General features: G+C 39.5%; 1 protein-coding gene across 7 annotated transcripts in view; it reads left to right on the top strand.

The window, feature by feature from the left end:
* The window catches only part of MAST4 (microtubule associated serine/threonine kinase family member 4), a 589,801-nt gene that overhangs the window by 365,489 nt on the left and 207,505 nt on the right, over window positions 1–16,807 (top strand). Inside the window, exon 5 of one of the 7 annotated variants that reach the window (XM_017852849.1) lies at window positions 8,452–8,532. The exons of the other annotated variants lie outside the window; for them this stretch is intronic. Coding sequence (XP_017708338.1) covers window positions 8,452–8,532 — 81 coding nt within the window. The remainder of the gene's footprint in view (window positions 1–8,451; window positions 8,533–16,807) is intronic. 7 annotated transcript variants of the gene reach the window in all.

The raw sequence follows: 16,807 nt of genomic DNA on the forward strand, positions 1-16,807 counted from the left end.
TGTGTTTTCAAATAGGGTCAAGCAAGATGTAAAGGAAGTTCAGGAGCAGGATGTTTGGACATCTCAGGGGAGAAGAGTTCTAGGCAGTGGGAATGGTAAGTGCAAAGGACAAGAGGCAGGAGTGTGCTTGGTATATGTGAAGGGTAGTGAGGAGTGTCAGGGAGGGAGCTGTAGAAGAGCGGGTGTGGAGGTGTGGTATGGACATACCATATGGAGCTTTAGACTCCGGGTGAGACTCTTCTTCAATTTTGTATAAGACAAAATTTCAAACATACACTGAAGTGCAGAGAATAGTATAATGAACCCCTTATATGCCTATTACCCAAGTTTAATAAATTGTAACCAAAGCCACTTTAATTTTATATACTCTTACTTCCCCTCCCCAGATCATCTGGAAGCAAACTCTACATGTATTATTTCATCTGTAAATATTTTTGTATGTATCTATAAAAGATAGGGAATTAAAGGTGATCATGATCCAATATTATACTTTAAAATGATTGGCTAGTTTTATCAGATATCCAAACCATGTGTGTATATATAGGCACACACATATATACATATACTCAATATATATTTCAGGCTGAAGTGTGTACATATATAATATGCTGATTATTTCCTAAATGCCTGATTATGTGTGTGTTTGTTTATAGTTTGATTAGTTTGATATCAGGACCCATTAAAAAGTTCATATATTACAATTAGTTGATATGTCTCTTAAGGTTTTGTTTGTTTGTTTGTTTGTTTGTTTTTTGTGAAAACAGGGTCTTGCTATGTTGCCCATGCTGGTCTCGAGCACCTAGCCTCAAGTAATCTTCCCACCTCAGTCTCCCAAAGTGCTGGAATTACAGGCATGAGCCACTGTGCCTGGCCTTCTTTTAAACTTTGGGTTCCCCTTCCATCTCTTTTTCCCCCCATTAAAATTTTAAGAAACCAGGTCATTTGTTCTGAATTTCGTATCTCGCTTTTACTGATCACGTCTCTGAGATATTGTTTAACATATCCCCTTGTCTCTAACCTGTAACTTGATATTTCGATGTAGAGACTTGGTTGTATCCCAGGTACTAGAGTCTTCTTGATAAGACTACTTCGTGTGTGTTGTCTTGAGAGGCTCCCGATGTCCAGGGTTTCTCTCTTTGTGATGTCAGCAGTCATTGGTGATCATGGCTTAGATTCCCTGGTTCTTTAGAGTCTGAAAAACTGTGATATTTTATGACCACAATTCCCCCTTTATTTACCAATTGGAATGCATCTATAAAGTAAATGATTTCCCCATCTGTGAGGTATAACTCATAGGGAATGCAGGGGATGTGCTTGATTCTTTCCCTTTATCAGTTTTCAAGATGACTGCAGTAGTTCTCTAGCATCCTTTCAAGGTGATGTAACTTTCTCTTCTTGAACTCATGACTTTAAACATTTGATATGTTGTAATACATTACCATTGTTGTTCCTATTGATGCTTGATTATCCCATTTGGGGCCAGATGTGCTAAAGTTATGGCTTTTACTCACAGGGAAACTGTTGGAGGATTTTGAACAGAAGAGCAACATATTCTGAAAGAGATCACTCTGGAGTTTGGGTGTGGCCACCAAAGTGTGGAGGGTGCCAGGGAGGAAGTAGACCAGTTAGGAGGAATAATCTAGCCAAGATACAATGTATTTTGGGTCAATGTATTTTGACATTAGTGGAAATAATGGTGGCATTGTGGGTCTTTTACATTGGAAAGAGGCTTATTTTGGGGTTTTGGAGGGCAGGATGGTGAGTTTTCTTTTGGGTATGTTAAATTAAGGGTAGTAAAAGGAAACTGAAGTGAAAATGTATTGTAGTCCATTGGCTATATGGAACTGAAGTTTACTTCAGAAGATCTGTGTGTAGAAGGCTATGGAATAATATTCTAATATGTTTCCTGAGATGAATGTCTACCTTAAAAGTTAAAGAATTTGGGGATTTTGCTTTATTTTTTGGTATACAGTGGTAACTGATTTTTTTTCTTTTCTTTGTTTATCATAATCTGGCTGTGACACCCATGCTTTCGAACTTTCCCCGAACAACTTTCCTAAGGAACGTTGAGCCCTCTTTTTTGTGTTCTATTATATCTTGTTTGTTTGTTTGAGATGGAGTCTTGCTGTGTTGCTCAGGCTGGTCTCAAAACTGCTGAACTCAAGCAGTCTTCCCGCCTCAACCTTCTGAGTAGCTGGGATCCATTATATCTTTAGTATTTCCTTTTGTGAGGCTTTTTTCTCTACTAAATTACAATTACTTTGTACATCTCTATCTGCCTGTCTGTGGAGTTGGTGACTATATTTCAGGTATGGATTTGTTACCTCCAAAGGGTAGGAGGATTGGTTGGTTCTGTGAGCTCACACTGAGAGATAAGTTGGTACCTAGTTAACATTAACAAATGGCCCAGAGCAAGTTGATAGCTATGGATGTAGAAAAGAGTTCTGAGAGTATCTTATAAACCTCCACTGGCCCATAGGCACCTTTGTGGAGTTAGAAACAGGGAGCCCTCCAGAAGGGCACAGAGCTGAGGGAGACTTTGTGAAAATGAGAAAGATGGGGTGGAAGCAGCCTAGAGCCAGGTGCAGGCATAAAACCATGGAAAGCAGACTAGATGTTGGTTCCACCTCCCTCCTTGCCCAGGGCACAACCTGAACAGCTGCCTATGGCATCCCTGCTTGGGCAGGCCTCTGGGATAAGAGTAAATTTATAGACCAGGATCTAATCCTAGTATAGCCGCCAACTGTGTGCCCTCAGTTTCTCCATCTGTGAAAAGACGGAGTTTGAATTCATAGCCTTTGAAACATAACTGCTTGAATATACTTGCTATTTCTCCGTAGTTTGGCACTCTCTCTCTTTCTCTCTCTCTCTCTTTGAGTGTGTGTGTATGTGTGTGTGTGAGAGAGAGAGAGAAAGAGATGCCTTGTAGTACTTGAAAATTAGAGTTCTTGATAAAATAAAGCTCTAATTTGCTCTAGTGTTTCTCCTCAACAAACCAGAGGTTGCCAAGTTTTAAAACATTTTAAAATGCATTAGAGGAAGTGAGTCAGTTACGTTCTTCATACACTACAATGGAAGTACACTTAGTTCCAAGTTATGAATGCTGTCAAAAATTAGGTTCTTTGAATAAATACAAGATGAAACTTTCAGGCTTTCAAAATTCGTGTTCTCTCTTTCCCTCCTTATTCATATTAGATTGCTTTTGTAAAGTATACAGCACTGCGATCTTAAAAAATGAGCTTTTCGAAAATAAAAATCCAAGTGCCAAGAAAAATCTCTTGCATTTCCAGTTGGTAGTTTCCTATCGTCGGGTTTGCCTGTTCACACAAGTCTTTGCCGTACAACAGAGTCAGACTTCCCCCAAATTAATGCAGTTAGTTTATTCCGTGTTCTGATGATTGCCATATATAGAGAAAGATCTAATTATTTTTATGTGGCACTATTCCTCATTTCTTTATTGGGGACTATGAGTGATTTAGTTAACTCCACCAAGGGAAGTGTAAGACGAGCCTCCTCACGGTGGCTGAATTCTATTCGAAAGCATCACAGGGAGGTGGGGAATAGTTGACGTGTGCTGAGATAAACTCTTTTAGAAGTGTGACACTGTTGCTTTATTTTTTTTTTGCCCCAGTCTGCAGGGTGAAAAGGACTTTTCATTTCACTGAAGTGAAAAGTGGGTCTGTGAGTAAAGCGACTTTCTTTAAAAAAAAAAAAAATCAGAAACCAATTACTTGATATGCAGAGCTGCAAGCCTCATTCCTTTAACAAAATCAGTGCAGTGTGCACTGGCGTTAACCTGAGGAAAGCAGCTGACATCTCTTGATTACGGCTAGAGGTGGAAGGACCCAAACTTGCAGCCTCCCCTCCCCTCGAGAGAGTGTTAGTCCAGTCCTTTAGAGAGGTTCGGTTTGGCTCTCTGTCATCACCGGGACGCTGGCAGGGAGTGTGTGTCATGGTTACAATAGAGTGTGCTAACATATAGCAACCATGAAAGCCCAGCGGGAAAGGCTACAGATTCCGGGGCTGACCTTGGAGTAAGTATTGTCTGTCTTTAATATTTTAATGCTTTCTGCATGGCACTCGCTTTCCGGCGACCAATAGCTATTTAGCATTTGTTTGTACTGACAGCCTCAGAGCACTGCAGTGTGAGGTGGAGGAACATGTCTTAAATGCATGGTATTTGGTTTCAGCTAATGTGGACACCCAGACCAGCATTTTGCATTGCAGTCAGAGGAAAAGCATTGCTGCATATTTAAAGTTACTAAACCCCAGTTCTGGAAACATCTTAACAGCTCATTGTGAAAGAATGTATCAGTAGGCCATGGTGTATCTGTCTTTTTCTCCTTCTCTCTTACTGTTTGTTTATCCCCATGTTGCCTTTTTCTAAAGAAAGGCCTCTGTCTGCATTGAATAATAGAAGACATTACAATGGATTAGAGTGCAAGAGAAGGGTTATTTGTGATGTTCATTAGATGTGATCCATGTTTTATCTGTGCAACAGAATATTAATGAACTGTGGTACATTTAGAATCCTCTCTGCAGAATCTCCAGCCACTGCATGCAATGTGTTTACCTAGTTGAGCTGTGTGTTTGCTTAGCTGTTTTTTTTTTTTTTTTTAACCCATTAACTCATCTGACTACTGCCTTCTGATGTAATGTAGCTATATGAACATGTCCACATCTAATTTGTGGCGCAGAAGTTAGACATCTGTGATGCAGGAAGTGTCAGCAAATTTTTATTTTAAATCTGTTAGTCAAAGATGCAGAAGCTGTGAGTTAGTCTGTGCTGGCACACTTAAAATAATAAACAGTAAAATATAAATCCGGTAGAAAAAATATAAATATCCCTCTTTCTAACTTACAACACAGATATAAAATTACATTTTAGTGAAATCTGTACAGTCCCAATAATCTCATACTGGACTGTCTCCAGAAAGAGACTGCAGGATGAGAACTGTGCTTGGTTCTGGGGATTTATTATTCATCTTGAATTTTGTAGATGCATCATACGAGAGAAATAATTTCCTTAATAAAAGCATGACATTCTGAAGTGAATACTTTTCTAATCAGTCCTTGCTCTAAAATTGTGCCCTGATTTTATACTAACAAACAGCTCACTTACAAAAAGTTAGAGGGTTCTTACAACCTTCTTGCTAGCTGTGACATTCTTCATATTAGAGGTTTGAATAGTATTTACCCATTGCCCTAATATTTCTCCCATCTCCACCCCCACCCTAACATTCAACTCTCACCATCTGTGTGGAATATTTTAGTGGCATGCACTCATTCTTCTACTTAACCCTCCGCTCTCTAGTGTTGTGGAAATGCATAACTAAGCCATAGCTCTATGTTTAAAACCCAGGGGCATTAACCTCCAGCTTTGCTTTAGCCTCTGTTTTCTGTTGTGCTGTTTCCTGGCCGTTTTCTTTGGACTTAGTAGATATCATTTCACGTTAGGCTTTTTCTTTCTTTTCTCTTCTTCCTTTACTTTCTTTTCCTTTCTTTCTTTTTTTAATCTTGTCTACATCAAGAGGAGACACTTGAAAGTAACTTTTTAAAAACATAAACTCGGTTGTATCAAACATTCCATTTTATGATTAGAAGGACTGAGTTATGCCACGAGTTTTATGACCTTGCCAACGTTGACACAGGACATAACAGTCAGCTAAACACAGGAGATCTTTGGATGTTGTTTTGGTATCAGGCCACGCCCCCTCCTTCTATCCTCTTATCTTGGTAAATATTACCCTGCATTTAAAATAGATAATTCTGTTTGCCTAGGGAATGTGAGAGTGAAATAGAGAATCACTCTTAAATATCATTGTAGTATTAGTATGTGATTTACTTTGAACATTTCGTTTACCTTGAAATGCAAAATTACTCTAAAATAGACATAGCTAACTTCACATTCATTCATGAAGAAAGCTAATTCTGCAGTCTTTGAGTAAATTCAGCTTCTAGCCACTGCAGAGGAATGTTATACTGGAAAGTCTTATCACTGATTCTATTAAAAGCAGATTTAATGTATATAAATTTAATTATTTGGCAATCTTATAGTCTTACCTCACACAGCAAATGTGTAGAACAGCTCTCGAACTTTTGTTCATGAGACATTACTGTTTTTCTTTCAGAAGAGTTTATTCCATAAGCACTGCAGCTGTGGAGTATTACATGAGCCTATTTTATGCTCTGTAGATGCAATCTAGAATTTTCCATCGGATTTATCAATACACACAGGGCAGTTTCTGATTCCTGTTTCAGATATTGAAATCTTAGGTGTGAGACATCAAATATATATTTCAGAAATTAATAAGTTGTTAATTTATAAGAAATTTATGATGCCTAAATAGCCTATGCATGGCTTTCCAGTTTCTGAGAAAGGCAGATTTTTTTGCTTTTTCTTTTTTCATTGTAAGTATAGAATCGGGTACGTAGACACTTCATAGTATTCATCATGTGTGTTTCCGCATGGAGACAGGGAGCAGCTTTAGTGCCTATGCATGCCGATTTTAGGACCAGAAGGAATAGATAAGACTGTTCTTAGACAAAATGATGGACATATCAGGGGACATTCCCGAGAGCTTTCCAATGAGCTGCTAAGTTAGAGTACAGCATGTTTAAGAGCAGCAGCTTTTGAATATGCTCTGAGTGTATAAGGAAAATAATTCCTTACTAATTCCAAGTCCTGGTACCAAATCAGAGAATGGTCTTAGAAGATATAAAACTTTACTCTGTTGAAACATTATATTTTTAAAATTAGAGCATTTTGAGCAATAATTTAATATTTTAGTTTGAGACCAACACAGCCAAATCTCAATTATCCATACAATGGGAGAGAAGGATGGCATTTAGAATTTGCAAACCATGGTAAGCCCAAATCTGACTTTAGCCATCGTTGCCAACTCTCTGTGCCAATGAAGAGCACAACCAGCTTGAATCAACCGAAATGCACCTCTATTTCAAGACCCCATTCTCTAAGATAGGAAAACATGATACAGTGTAGAGCCATCGTCCAGCAGAGAGGCAAAATCACATTCTTTAAGAAGCTCTCTGCACTAGCCAGGCATGGTGGTGCGTGCCTATAGTTCTTGCTACTCAGGAGACTGAGATGGAAAGCTCTCTTGAGCCCAGCAGTTCAAGTTTGGCCCAGGAGGTATATCAAGATGCCATCTCTAAAAAAGGAGAAAGGCAGCCACGGTGGCTTACACCTATTGTCCCAGCACTTTGAGAGGCTGAAGCAGGAGAATCACTTGAGCCCAGGAGTTTGAGAACAGGCTGAGCAACATGGGGAAACACCATCTCTACAAAAAAATACAAAAATTACCCTGGTATGGTGGTGTGTGCTTATAGTCCCGGCTACTTGGGAGGCCGAGGTGGGAGGATCACTTTGAGCTCAGGAGGTGGAGGCTGCAGTAAGCCACTACACTCCAGCCTGGGTGACTAGAGTGAGACCCTGTCTCAAAAATAACAAAAAAAAAAAAAAAAAAGAAAAAAGAAAAAAAACTAGTTGCACTTTGGCAGGAGTTTCTCTTGCTCACTTCAGTTTGAGAGTTGGGGCCAGAATACCTACAGAATACTTAGCTAATTTTACTTTGATTAAAAATACTTGGTAACTGACTAGCATCAACTTCATGCTTTAATATCTTTGGTTAAATTGTTGTACTGCATCTAATTTAAGTTTTATCTCCCTAAAAATAAGAGACATGAGGCCAGAAAGAAAAAAAGATAAATGAACTCTATTCCAACCACACTGTGATGAATATTTGAGAACTGGCTGGAATAATCGTGGTGGTTTGGATGGTTGGGTGGGGAGTCGGGGGTGCAGGGATTATAATGGTTCATCGACAGTTGGATTTGAGAAGACCTTTCTGGAAGGTAAAATAATGTATAACTACCTGTAATAATTTTTGAAATTGTTTATTTTGAATATACGCATAGGAACACTTTTTCTCATTGCCCCTGAGGATTAGATAAAATATTGGGTCTTTGTTATAAGGAAGACTTGTTTTTCCTTGCAAAAGTGCTTAGAAACATATCTTCCTATGTGGAAATGTTAGTTTTTTGCTTTTTAAAAACTACGGTATTTCACCTAAATTTTATTTGCATTGTCTTCTTAATCTGGAGTAAAATATACTCAATATAAAATGGCACTGGATTTTCTTTGATGCAAAATCACATGTCAAAGATATCTGCCAAGTTGCTTTGTGACAAAGAAAAGGCTCAAATAAAAATGGCAGCTGTAGTTTTTAAAATGTAAATTTCAGCAGGAAGCATTTTACTTGTTCTGTATTTTAGAGCTGAAAAGGGCAAGTGATTAGATGATTACCTAGTGGTGTTGATAAGCTTGCCGTAGTGATTCTGGCCTAAAGGGAACACAGTCCCTTAACTGAGCTATGCTATTTTTACTGCAATCAATTCTCCCACTTGGAATGACATTATTTTAACTTTCAGTCTCACTCCCAGGAGCCTGAGTCCAACCCCATCCAGCCCAGGCAGTCCTTGTAGTCCTCTCTTGGCCTTTCACTTTTGGAGGTAAGCATGCTCCAGGGCCTGCCCAGGGCTGCTTTGTCTTTCTATTGCCCCATTACCCACCACCAGCATTTGATTACTTCAGACTCTGCAATCCACAATAAACCATTTCTTCTTAATTGTTGCCCTAGCATTAACATACAGGGTGAGGAAACTGGTCGAATTGTTTACTTGGTAACTTACTTGATCACTTACTCCATGTAGCATATTTACTCATATTTCACTTGGTGTCTCTTGACTCATTGTTCAATGTGTGTGTATATATGACAGTTTTTCATTTTGCTTTCTTAGGAAGTGATCTGCACTGAATTCTGTAAGTTTTGATCAATATAAAGATATAATGTATTAGTTTCTAGAAAACATTTGATAATTCCTATGAGAGTATCATAATATCTGTTGCCTGAAACTATTTTATACCCTATTATTACAGGATAATGTATTTAAATTGTCTAAAGGGTTAATATTTTTTAAATCATTTTTTAGAACTCCAAGATATATACTCCTCCCCCCTCACTCATAGGCTGATTATATTCACTTTTCTGTGTTAGAGAACTATCCCCAAGAAACTCTTACATTTTAGCATAGTTTGTTATAAGAATACATGATAGAAAATACTGCTACTATAGTATCTATAGTATGTATATTCTAATAGACTTTTCATGAATTCACTACGTACGGATATAGTGAATCTAACCGTATCTAATCAGAAGACATACATAGAGTACCCAGCATCCCTTTCCCCTTTTTAAAAATCCTACGGGGCTGGGCGCGGTGGCTCACGCCTGTAATCCCAGCACTTTGGAAGGTTGAGGCGGGTGGATCATGAGGTCAGGAGATCGAGACCATCCTGGCTAACACGATGAAACCCTGTTTCTACTAAACATACAAAAAACTAGCTGAGCATGGTGGTGGGCTCCTTAGTCCCAGCTACCCCTTGGGAGGCTGAGGCAGGAGAATGCTGTAAACCCAGGAGGCAGAGCTTGCAGTGAGCCCAGATCCGGCCACTGCGCTCCAGCCTGGACGAAAGAGGGAGACTCCGTCTCAAAAATAAATAAATAAAAATAAAAAATAAAAAATCCTACGGAAGAAAGTAGAATCAAATTATCCGTTGATGCAAAGGACAACTTAAATTTTTTTATGAATACTTTTCATTTCATAAATGCAAATGAATGATGAATTTGCCACTATGACCACTTCCTTAAAAATATTAACTTACAAGCTTTAGATGATGTGAGTGGGACAATTTAACACATTTGTTTCTTTATATTTCTAAAGTAAGGCTGAACTGAAATCTGCAAAGAATAATTGACTAGGGAAACAAATTAATGACTTGGAACTTTAGTTCTACTCTTCTGCTGATGGGATTATATTTATTATTGTAAAAGTGACTTTCAACATGAGAGTTTCTTGTAATAGCTTTTATAAAGCATCCTCTGAATTTAATAGATCCTAAAACATAAGAGTAGTTTTTTGTTGTTGTTGTTGTTGTTGTTGTTGTTTTTCCTATCTGGAGAATTCCTTTGCTCTTCTAATGTGTCCATTTTGGTTATCCAACTGCAAGAAATTGAACTGTGTCCTGAACTTTTTTTCTTCAGTGTAATATGTTTTCATTAAATACAATACTCATATTTCCTTTTCTTTATTCTTCCTAAAGGCAATAGGCTATTCAATATGAAGATGCCATCATTAGTAGAAGAGAAAAGAGAATTAGATTCAGTGCTAAGGTACTGCAGAGGAGGATGAGGTTCTGAAGAGTGTTTTGGGGGAAAAGTTTTAGTGAACTGGTTGCGTTTGAGCTGGACCTTGAAAAATCTTGGAGGTTCAGTGGGGAGGGATTGGTGGGGGCAGGGCAGGGGGTGAAGGATAAAACCAGACAGAGAAAAAAAAATCTAGGATGTAAGAAAGCATAGTATATGGTAGAAATAATGTGTGTCACTAGGACATAGGATAGGTGAAATAGAAGAAAAGTTTGGAACTGTATAGAGATTGATATAAACTTGAAAATTAATTTGTAGTCATGCATGCTATATAAGGCCTTGAATACTAAAGCTAAAAAGTTCGACTTTCATTTTGTAAGTGTTCAGGAGGCAGAAGATGTTTTGAATAAGGAAATGACCAATCTGAGTTCAAACTGAGGAAACCTACCTTACCAATATTAAGAATACATTGTATTTTAGGCAGAAACTCCAATGAGGATGCTAGTACAATATATCATGAGTAACAGGTCTGGGATTAGGACAACTGCAATAAACTAAATTAAAATTTGCAAAGTACTTTATAGTTAGCCAACTGGTTTTATATACATGGCTTCATTCCATTTAATCCACCCAACACTACATGAGACAGAAATGAATATTGCCTTTGTTTACAGATGAAAATGCTAACATATATAGAGTTTAAATAGTAGCCTAGGACTCAAAATGAAGTCTCAGATCTTTCCACTGTGACTTACTTAAGACATACACATGCTGCTCTGAGATCATTTATATTGAGTTTTAAATATCTGGTTTAGGTAGACCTTGTGACCTTGTTTAGTCATTTTTATTTCCCCAGTGCCTCACTCTATATATGGAATGCACTAAGTGCTTGAAAAATGCTTATTAAAGAATGAATAAATGAGTGAATAAGAAATAGAAGATGTATTAGTTACAGTGCTGCTAATATATCAACCACCAAATAAACATACAATGGCTCAAATACAATGGAATTGGATTGTTCACTCATAGATGAAGGGTTTGTGGGAGGATCTACTCCATAGAGTCATTAAGGGATCCAGGGGGATCTTTAACCCCTGGCCTTCAAGGATGCCTTGGGCATCAACATTTAGCGGGTGGAAAGGGAAAGAGCATGAAGGATGGTGCACTGACAGACCTGAAGGTGGCACACATCACTTCCATTCACATTTCATGGCCTGGAATGTAGTGTTCTGACTGTATCTAACCACAGGGAAGCCTGGGAAATATGGCTTGCTGGTGTCCAGCAAGGAGGAAATAAGTTTGGTTAAATAGTTAACAATCTTTGTTGTAGAAGTTGATGAAATAAGGGTGCCCCATAGCAGGTGTTCAGTAGATAATTTTCAATGAATGACTTACTTACACTGCGATTTCTAGCATTAATGACTTGAATCCCAAAAAACAGAGTTGGGGAGGGAGGAAAATGTTGTAATGATGAGTCTGGTCATAAACACGGTGAGAAAGTTCTAGGTAGAGATATCTAGTTGGCAGCTTGGAATTGGGTATCTCTGATAGTGTGCCCCAAAATAATGGTCTAATATTATAAATTGCAAGACTCCAAATATGTTCATGCCATTACCACAAAAAAAGCATGTATTGTATCCCTGCACAGATTTTGTTTTCCTCCCATTGATTGTGACGGGTCAGATTTGTTCTTTATTCCTTTCTCATGAGTGGGGCTTGAAGGTCTAGGAGAGAGTGGTGGTGGTGAGTATCACAGTGTCTGTGCCCTTTTGAGGTGCTGACACACAGAGTTTCTAAATATGGCAATAGACGATTCTATTCTTTTCATAGTAAAACCCTGGAGGCAGGCTGTGCAGAGACATGAGTCAGCTCTCCATCTCCAGCGGAACTCCAGGGACTTCTCCAGGCCAGGCTTCCTGAAGGTTGGCCAGAAGTAAGACATCTGCAGCTTCCAGGACAGCTCAGTTGCTAAATAGGACTTACGTTTTGTTTGGTATGTCTGGGTAATAAGACCTTGCACTGCTGTATGGAGGTTATAGTAAGACAAATTTGGGCTCAGTATGAAATAAAGAATTTTCTAAGGAAGCTTTCTGAACTTTTAATGGGCTGCCTCATCAGACCATCAGGAAAGCCAGGCACCCAGTGAGCTGGAAAGATGCAGACTGTATTCCTGCACTGAGCAGAGGGTTAGACTACATTATTCTCAAAAGCCCTTCCATCTTGAAAATCTCACACTTCTTAAAAAAAAAAAAAAAAAAAAAAAAAAAAAAAAAATCTTCCATCAGGGCTGAGAAATAAGGCAAAATACATACTTTGTCTACAAACTAAAAAAAAAAAAAAAAAAAGTAATATATATATATATATATATATATATATATATATATATATATATATTTAGGCCATATATATATGGCCTTAAATATCAGTTTATTAGTTACCAGTGTGACAGAGAGCACCACTTTAAGACCTTAAGTGGAATTTATGTACAACTTTCCTTTCCTCCTTCTGAGGCAACCATAACTACTCAGAATTTCTCATGACCTCCAGTTCTTAATAAATTGGCTACCACTTAGGGGCTGTTTGTATGATGGTGACATCAATGCCTCCTGAGTAATATAGATGTGACTTGTGCCAGCTCCTGAACTGGACTGTGATTCGATAGCAAGATTCCAGAAGAAGCTATCTCATTTCACATTCTCAGTGTCTTTCTTGGCACCGAGCATGCCTTGCCGTCAATAGGGACCCAGTAAGTAGCTGTAGGCTGGAACACCATTACTCAGTGGCCAAGTTTTTATTATGCCATAGTGATGTTCTTTTGTACTTCTGTTTCATCCTCCAACATCTTCCTGGATGATAACCACTCGAGAACCTGCTGGCTACGTGTCCTGTGTTCCTTGGATTTTACTTCTTCCATCCTTTTCTTTGCATCTCCATTTAGTTTCTGGAGTCTCAGGGTGGTAAACACACAGTCAGCTATGCGAGAGTTGGCAGTAGAGGAGGTACACTGTTTCTTCTCCTTCCATCTCCCAAATCTCTCTCTCCCTGTTTCAGCTGTGACTGAAAACACACATGCCATGTTGCTGGTAGGATATAGTACTACTTCCAGAGAAGAATATTATCACTGTGCTATCAACTCCACAAGGACAACCATTTTTGTCTACTTTTTCACACGTGTATCCACAAAACCTAAAATAGTTCCTGACATACATAGGAGAGTCTCCTTAAATATGTACTGATTTAACGAATGAATGTGTTATTCCCTGGGATTCAAGCCTGTTCTGATGTTTTCACCTGTGCTTAAACATGAGATCGAGTTATATAGTAGGTATGTTTTGAGAGCAGTGCTGGCACCTTGAGAGAAAGGGCTTATTTTTTGTTCTTCTATAAATAGTAAGTTATAGCCATCAAAATGTAAAAACTGAGTAGATATCAGTTATCTAGGACAAAGTAGAAAGGCATTGTTAATTAAAGTTAAACCCCAGCGTATATTAACAGATATGCCTGGCTATGGTGAGGGACAGAGAAAATGATACAAAAGTCATGGCAGATCACACATGGAAGAGGATAAGTTACTCTAAGGAACAGTAGTAGAATAGAAGCGCTGGAGGGCAAGGCCTGTCTATCTTACATACTGCCGTCTCCCTAGCCCATGTAGCATAATGTGGTACTAAATAACTAGGTACTAAATAAATTATTTAGTTGTTGTCATTAAATGTGCTTTGAAGCAGTAAGAGAATTGTGAATTGGGGACTGCTTTTAAAAACCCGAAGCCCTTTAGTGAGTCTGTGTTCCTTTGCAGCCACGTTCTGTCTGTGGCTGGGACCCTGCGGCACCTTTTAGAGCTGCCATTCTCCATTTCAGCACAGACCCCACCTAGCTGGCTTCATTCATTCACGGTACCTGACCAGCCCTGGAGACACTTGAGTTTGAGACTCCACAGACTAGGAGTCATAGTGCCTGAGTCTTGCTCACAGACCTTACCACATACAAGCTTTGTGACCTTGGGCAGGTGTTAAACTTCTTGGACGCTTGTTGTCTTTATGAATCCCCTACCTCATTGGCAATGTAAGAACAGTAGCTTATAGATTTTTAGTGCAATAACTTTTTGTGAGCAAGAATGGAGCATATGGTGGTCCTAAGAGTGATTGGCAGGAAAGGTAGACAGCACCTTCACAGGGAGGGCATCCAGCATAATTCTCACCTAGTCCCATTTGCCAAGAGCTGGCCCATTTTTCCTGTTGCTGCTTGAAAAGGTTACTGGGTATCCATGGCTGCCTGAATCCCCCTCACTTCACTTGTTGCCATGGTGAGGGGCGGCCATCATAGCCATTTACCAAACACATGGCAATATGTTGTGATTTTGTGTCTCCTTTTCACAGGGAACCTGTAAGACTGAGAAAGTCGCCTGATGGCTACACCGCTAAACCCTTTTAGTTTATTTTGCCTTTTCGGATGAGAGGGCCCATTTGTCTTTTTTATTCTGTTTTTCCCGCTTTCACTTTGTGGAGAACATTGGAAAAATCTGAAGATGCTCGTACCAGATGGTAATTTCTTTGTACTCTACAGACACCAGTTCCCGTGTTTTTGTGAATGTGATGGTTTAATGAATTCCCGGAGTTTTGTTTCTGAATTGTCATGTAGGATCGAATCTGTGTCATGCAGGCAGTCTTAGGAATGGCTCAGCCAAGCAGAGATGAGCTTGATTATGAATGCGGTGCCAGCCCTGTGGCTGTGGGGCTGGCCAGCAATGAGGAAGGTTGGCAGTCTCAGCTGTCACTGGGGTGGTGTGGACAGGCCACTGAGCACTTCCCTCCACCCCACCCTTGCTGGTTTCTGCCAGTGCCACCACCTGGAGACTTACCTTGCTTAGTAAGAAAGAGGATGTGTGTGCGGTGCTCCAGAGGAGGAGAGGGTAAGGGTTAGGAGACTTCACGTGGGTAGCAGTAATGGGGAAGGGCAAGCATAATAAACTTACTGCAGAAAATTTGTTTCCTTTGATTTTTCTGAAATATAGTGTTTTTAAAATGGATATAAGCTCATCTGCTGTAAACTTGCAGAACATAGGGGATGAAGTCTTGTGAGGTCAGATGGCAAGCAGAGCTTTCAGGTCCATGGGGTCCTGGCACAGCTGAGTCCTTGCAGCGCCTTCACTCATCCATGTATAGACACCTACATGTTCCAGGTCCAGACAGGCATTCCAGGGCCATGTTTTTTGTCATGATTATTTGTGTTTTTTCCTCTATGCACTCACCTTTTCACATTAACTTTTCTGTTTTGTCTACTGTCTTGAGTTAAAGGCCCACATTACTAAGCTAGATATCTGCATGTGCAGCGGGTTAGTGTCCAGCATTGATGGGAGCTTGTGGCATGCCTGGCACTGTTCTTAGTGCTGCACGTATGTTAACTCACACAGTTTTCACCCTGTTGCTGGGAGGCAGGTACTGTCTTCATTTTACAGATGTGAAAACTGAGGCACAGAGACGGACTTATCTGTGGAGCCCACACATCTCAGTTTGCCCAGATGCAGATTGATATATGCCTTTTTTTTTTCCAGTGGGATGCTCAAAAGCACCCCACTTTCACTTTCGAAACCTCCAAGTTTGACCAACAGATTATGCCCTGTTCCCAGTGTCTAGAAAGTTACCTGGTCTGGTTCAAGCTCAAGTCTCTGACTGGAGAGCCTGTGCCCCTGTTTCTTCAGGACTTCAATTTGTGGTCATTTTCATTTACATTCACAGTGTAAGATTCCATTTACTGGCAGGTGGATTTGTTACTGTGTCTGGAGCTTTCTTGCTTGGTTCCCTAGATGTTTTAGTCCTCTGTTGAGAGTGCACTCGTGGGTATGAGGAGCATGTTTTGACTTATGAAGCCCAATATTACTTCTTTAAAATTTTGTTTTGGACAGAGCCTAGGTGATGGAAAGAAGGTTAAATTGGGTTTGCTTTGGAAATCAGGCCATGGGCCCCAGCAACTCCAGTCTGAGCAGCTTGTGCCTTGTTCCCTCAGCCCAGGCCAGCCTGCTTCGGCCCTGGGGGTGACAGTGTTCTCACCATTGCTGTGTTATTCAGAGGGCTCCGGGAGCCCTTTTAGGAGATCAACCACTTCAGGCCTGAGTAAGAATTCCTCAACCCATTTGCAAGGAGCCCGGACACTTTCTTGATACCATCCACTCTTAAACATTTCTTTGGACCTCATAGCTCAAGATGATTCATTACTGTGTAGTCTTTTCTGGGCCAAATATTGCAACTACTTTACTTAAGTAACTTTTTAAATTTTGGTTTTTGAATGTATTGAAATTGTTCTATGGAGGCTTAACAGTTATCTTTTTTAGTAGATCTTCTTGGGGTGAATAAAAATTTACTTTGCTCTGTGTATGTGTGTGTGCACGTGCATGTGTATGTTGGGAGGAAAGTTAAGTTGTATATTCCATTTTGTTAAGGCATTTCTTTGTCACAGGAGAAAAAGACATTTCACATCATTTTAAAAAACCTATTTCCAACATTTAAAATATGGATACAGCCATTAACACCCACCCTGTTGATATGAGAAGTAAGTTGTGATGTTCTTTGAAAGCATAAGAT

The sequence above is a fragment of the Rhinopithecus bieti genome, unplaced genomic scaffold (assembly GCF_001698545.2).
Source record: "Rhinopithecus bieti isolate Rb0 unplaced genomic scaffold, ASM169854v2 scaffold_34958, whole genome shotgun sequence".
Taxonomy (NCBI): domain Eukaryota; kingdom Metazoa; phylum Chordata; class Mammalia; order Primates; family Cercopithecidae; genus Rhinopithecus; species Rhinopithecus bieti.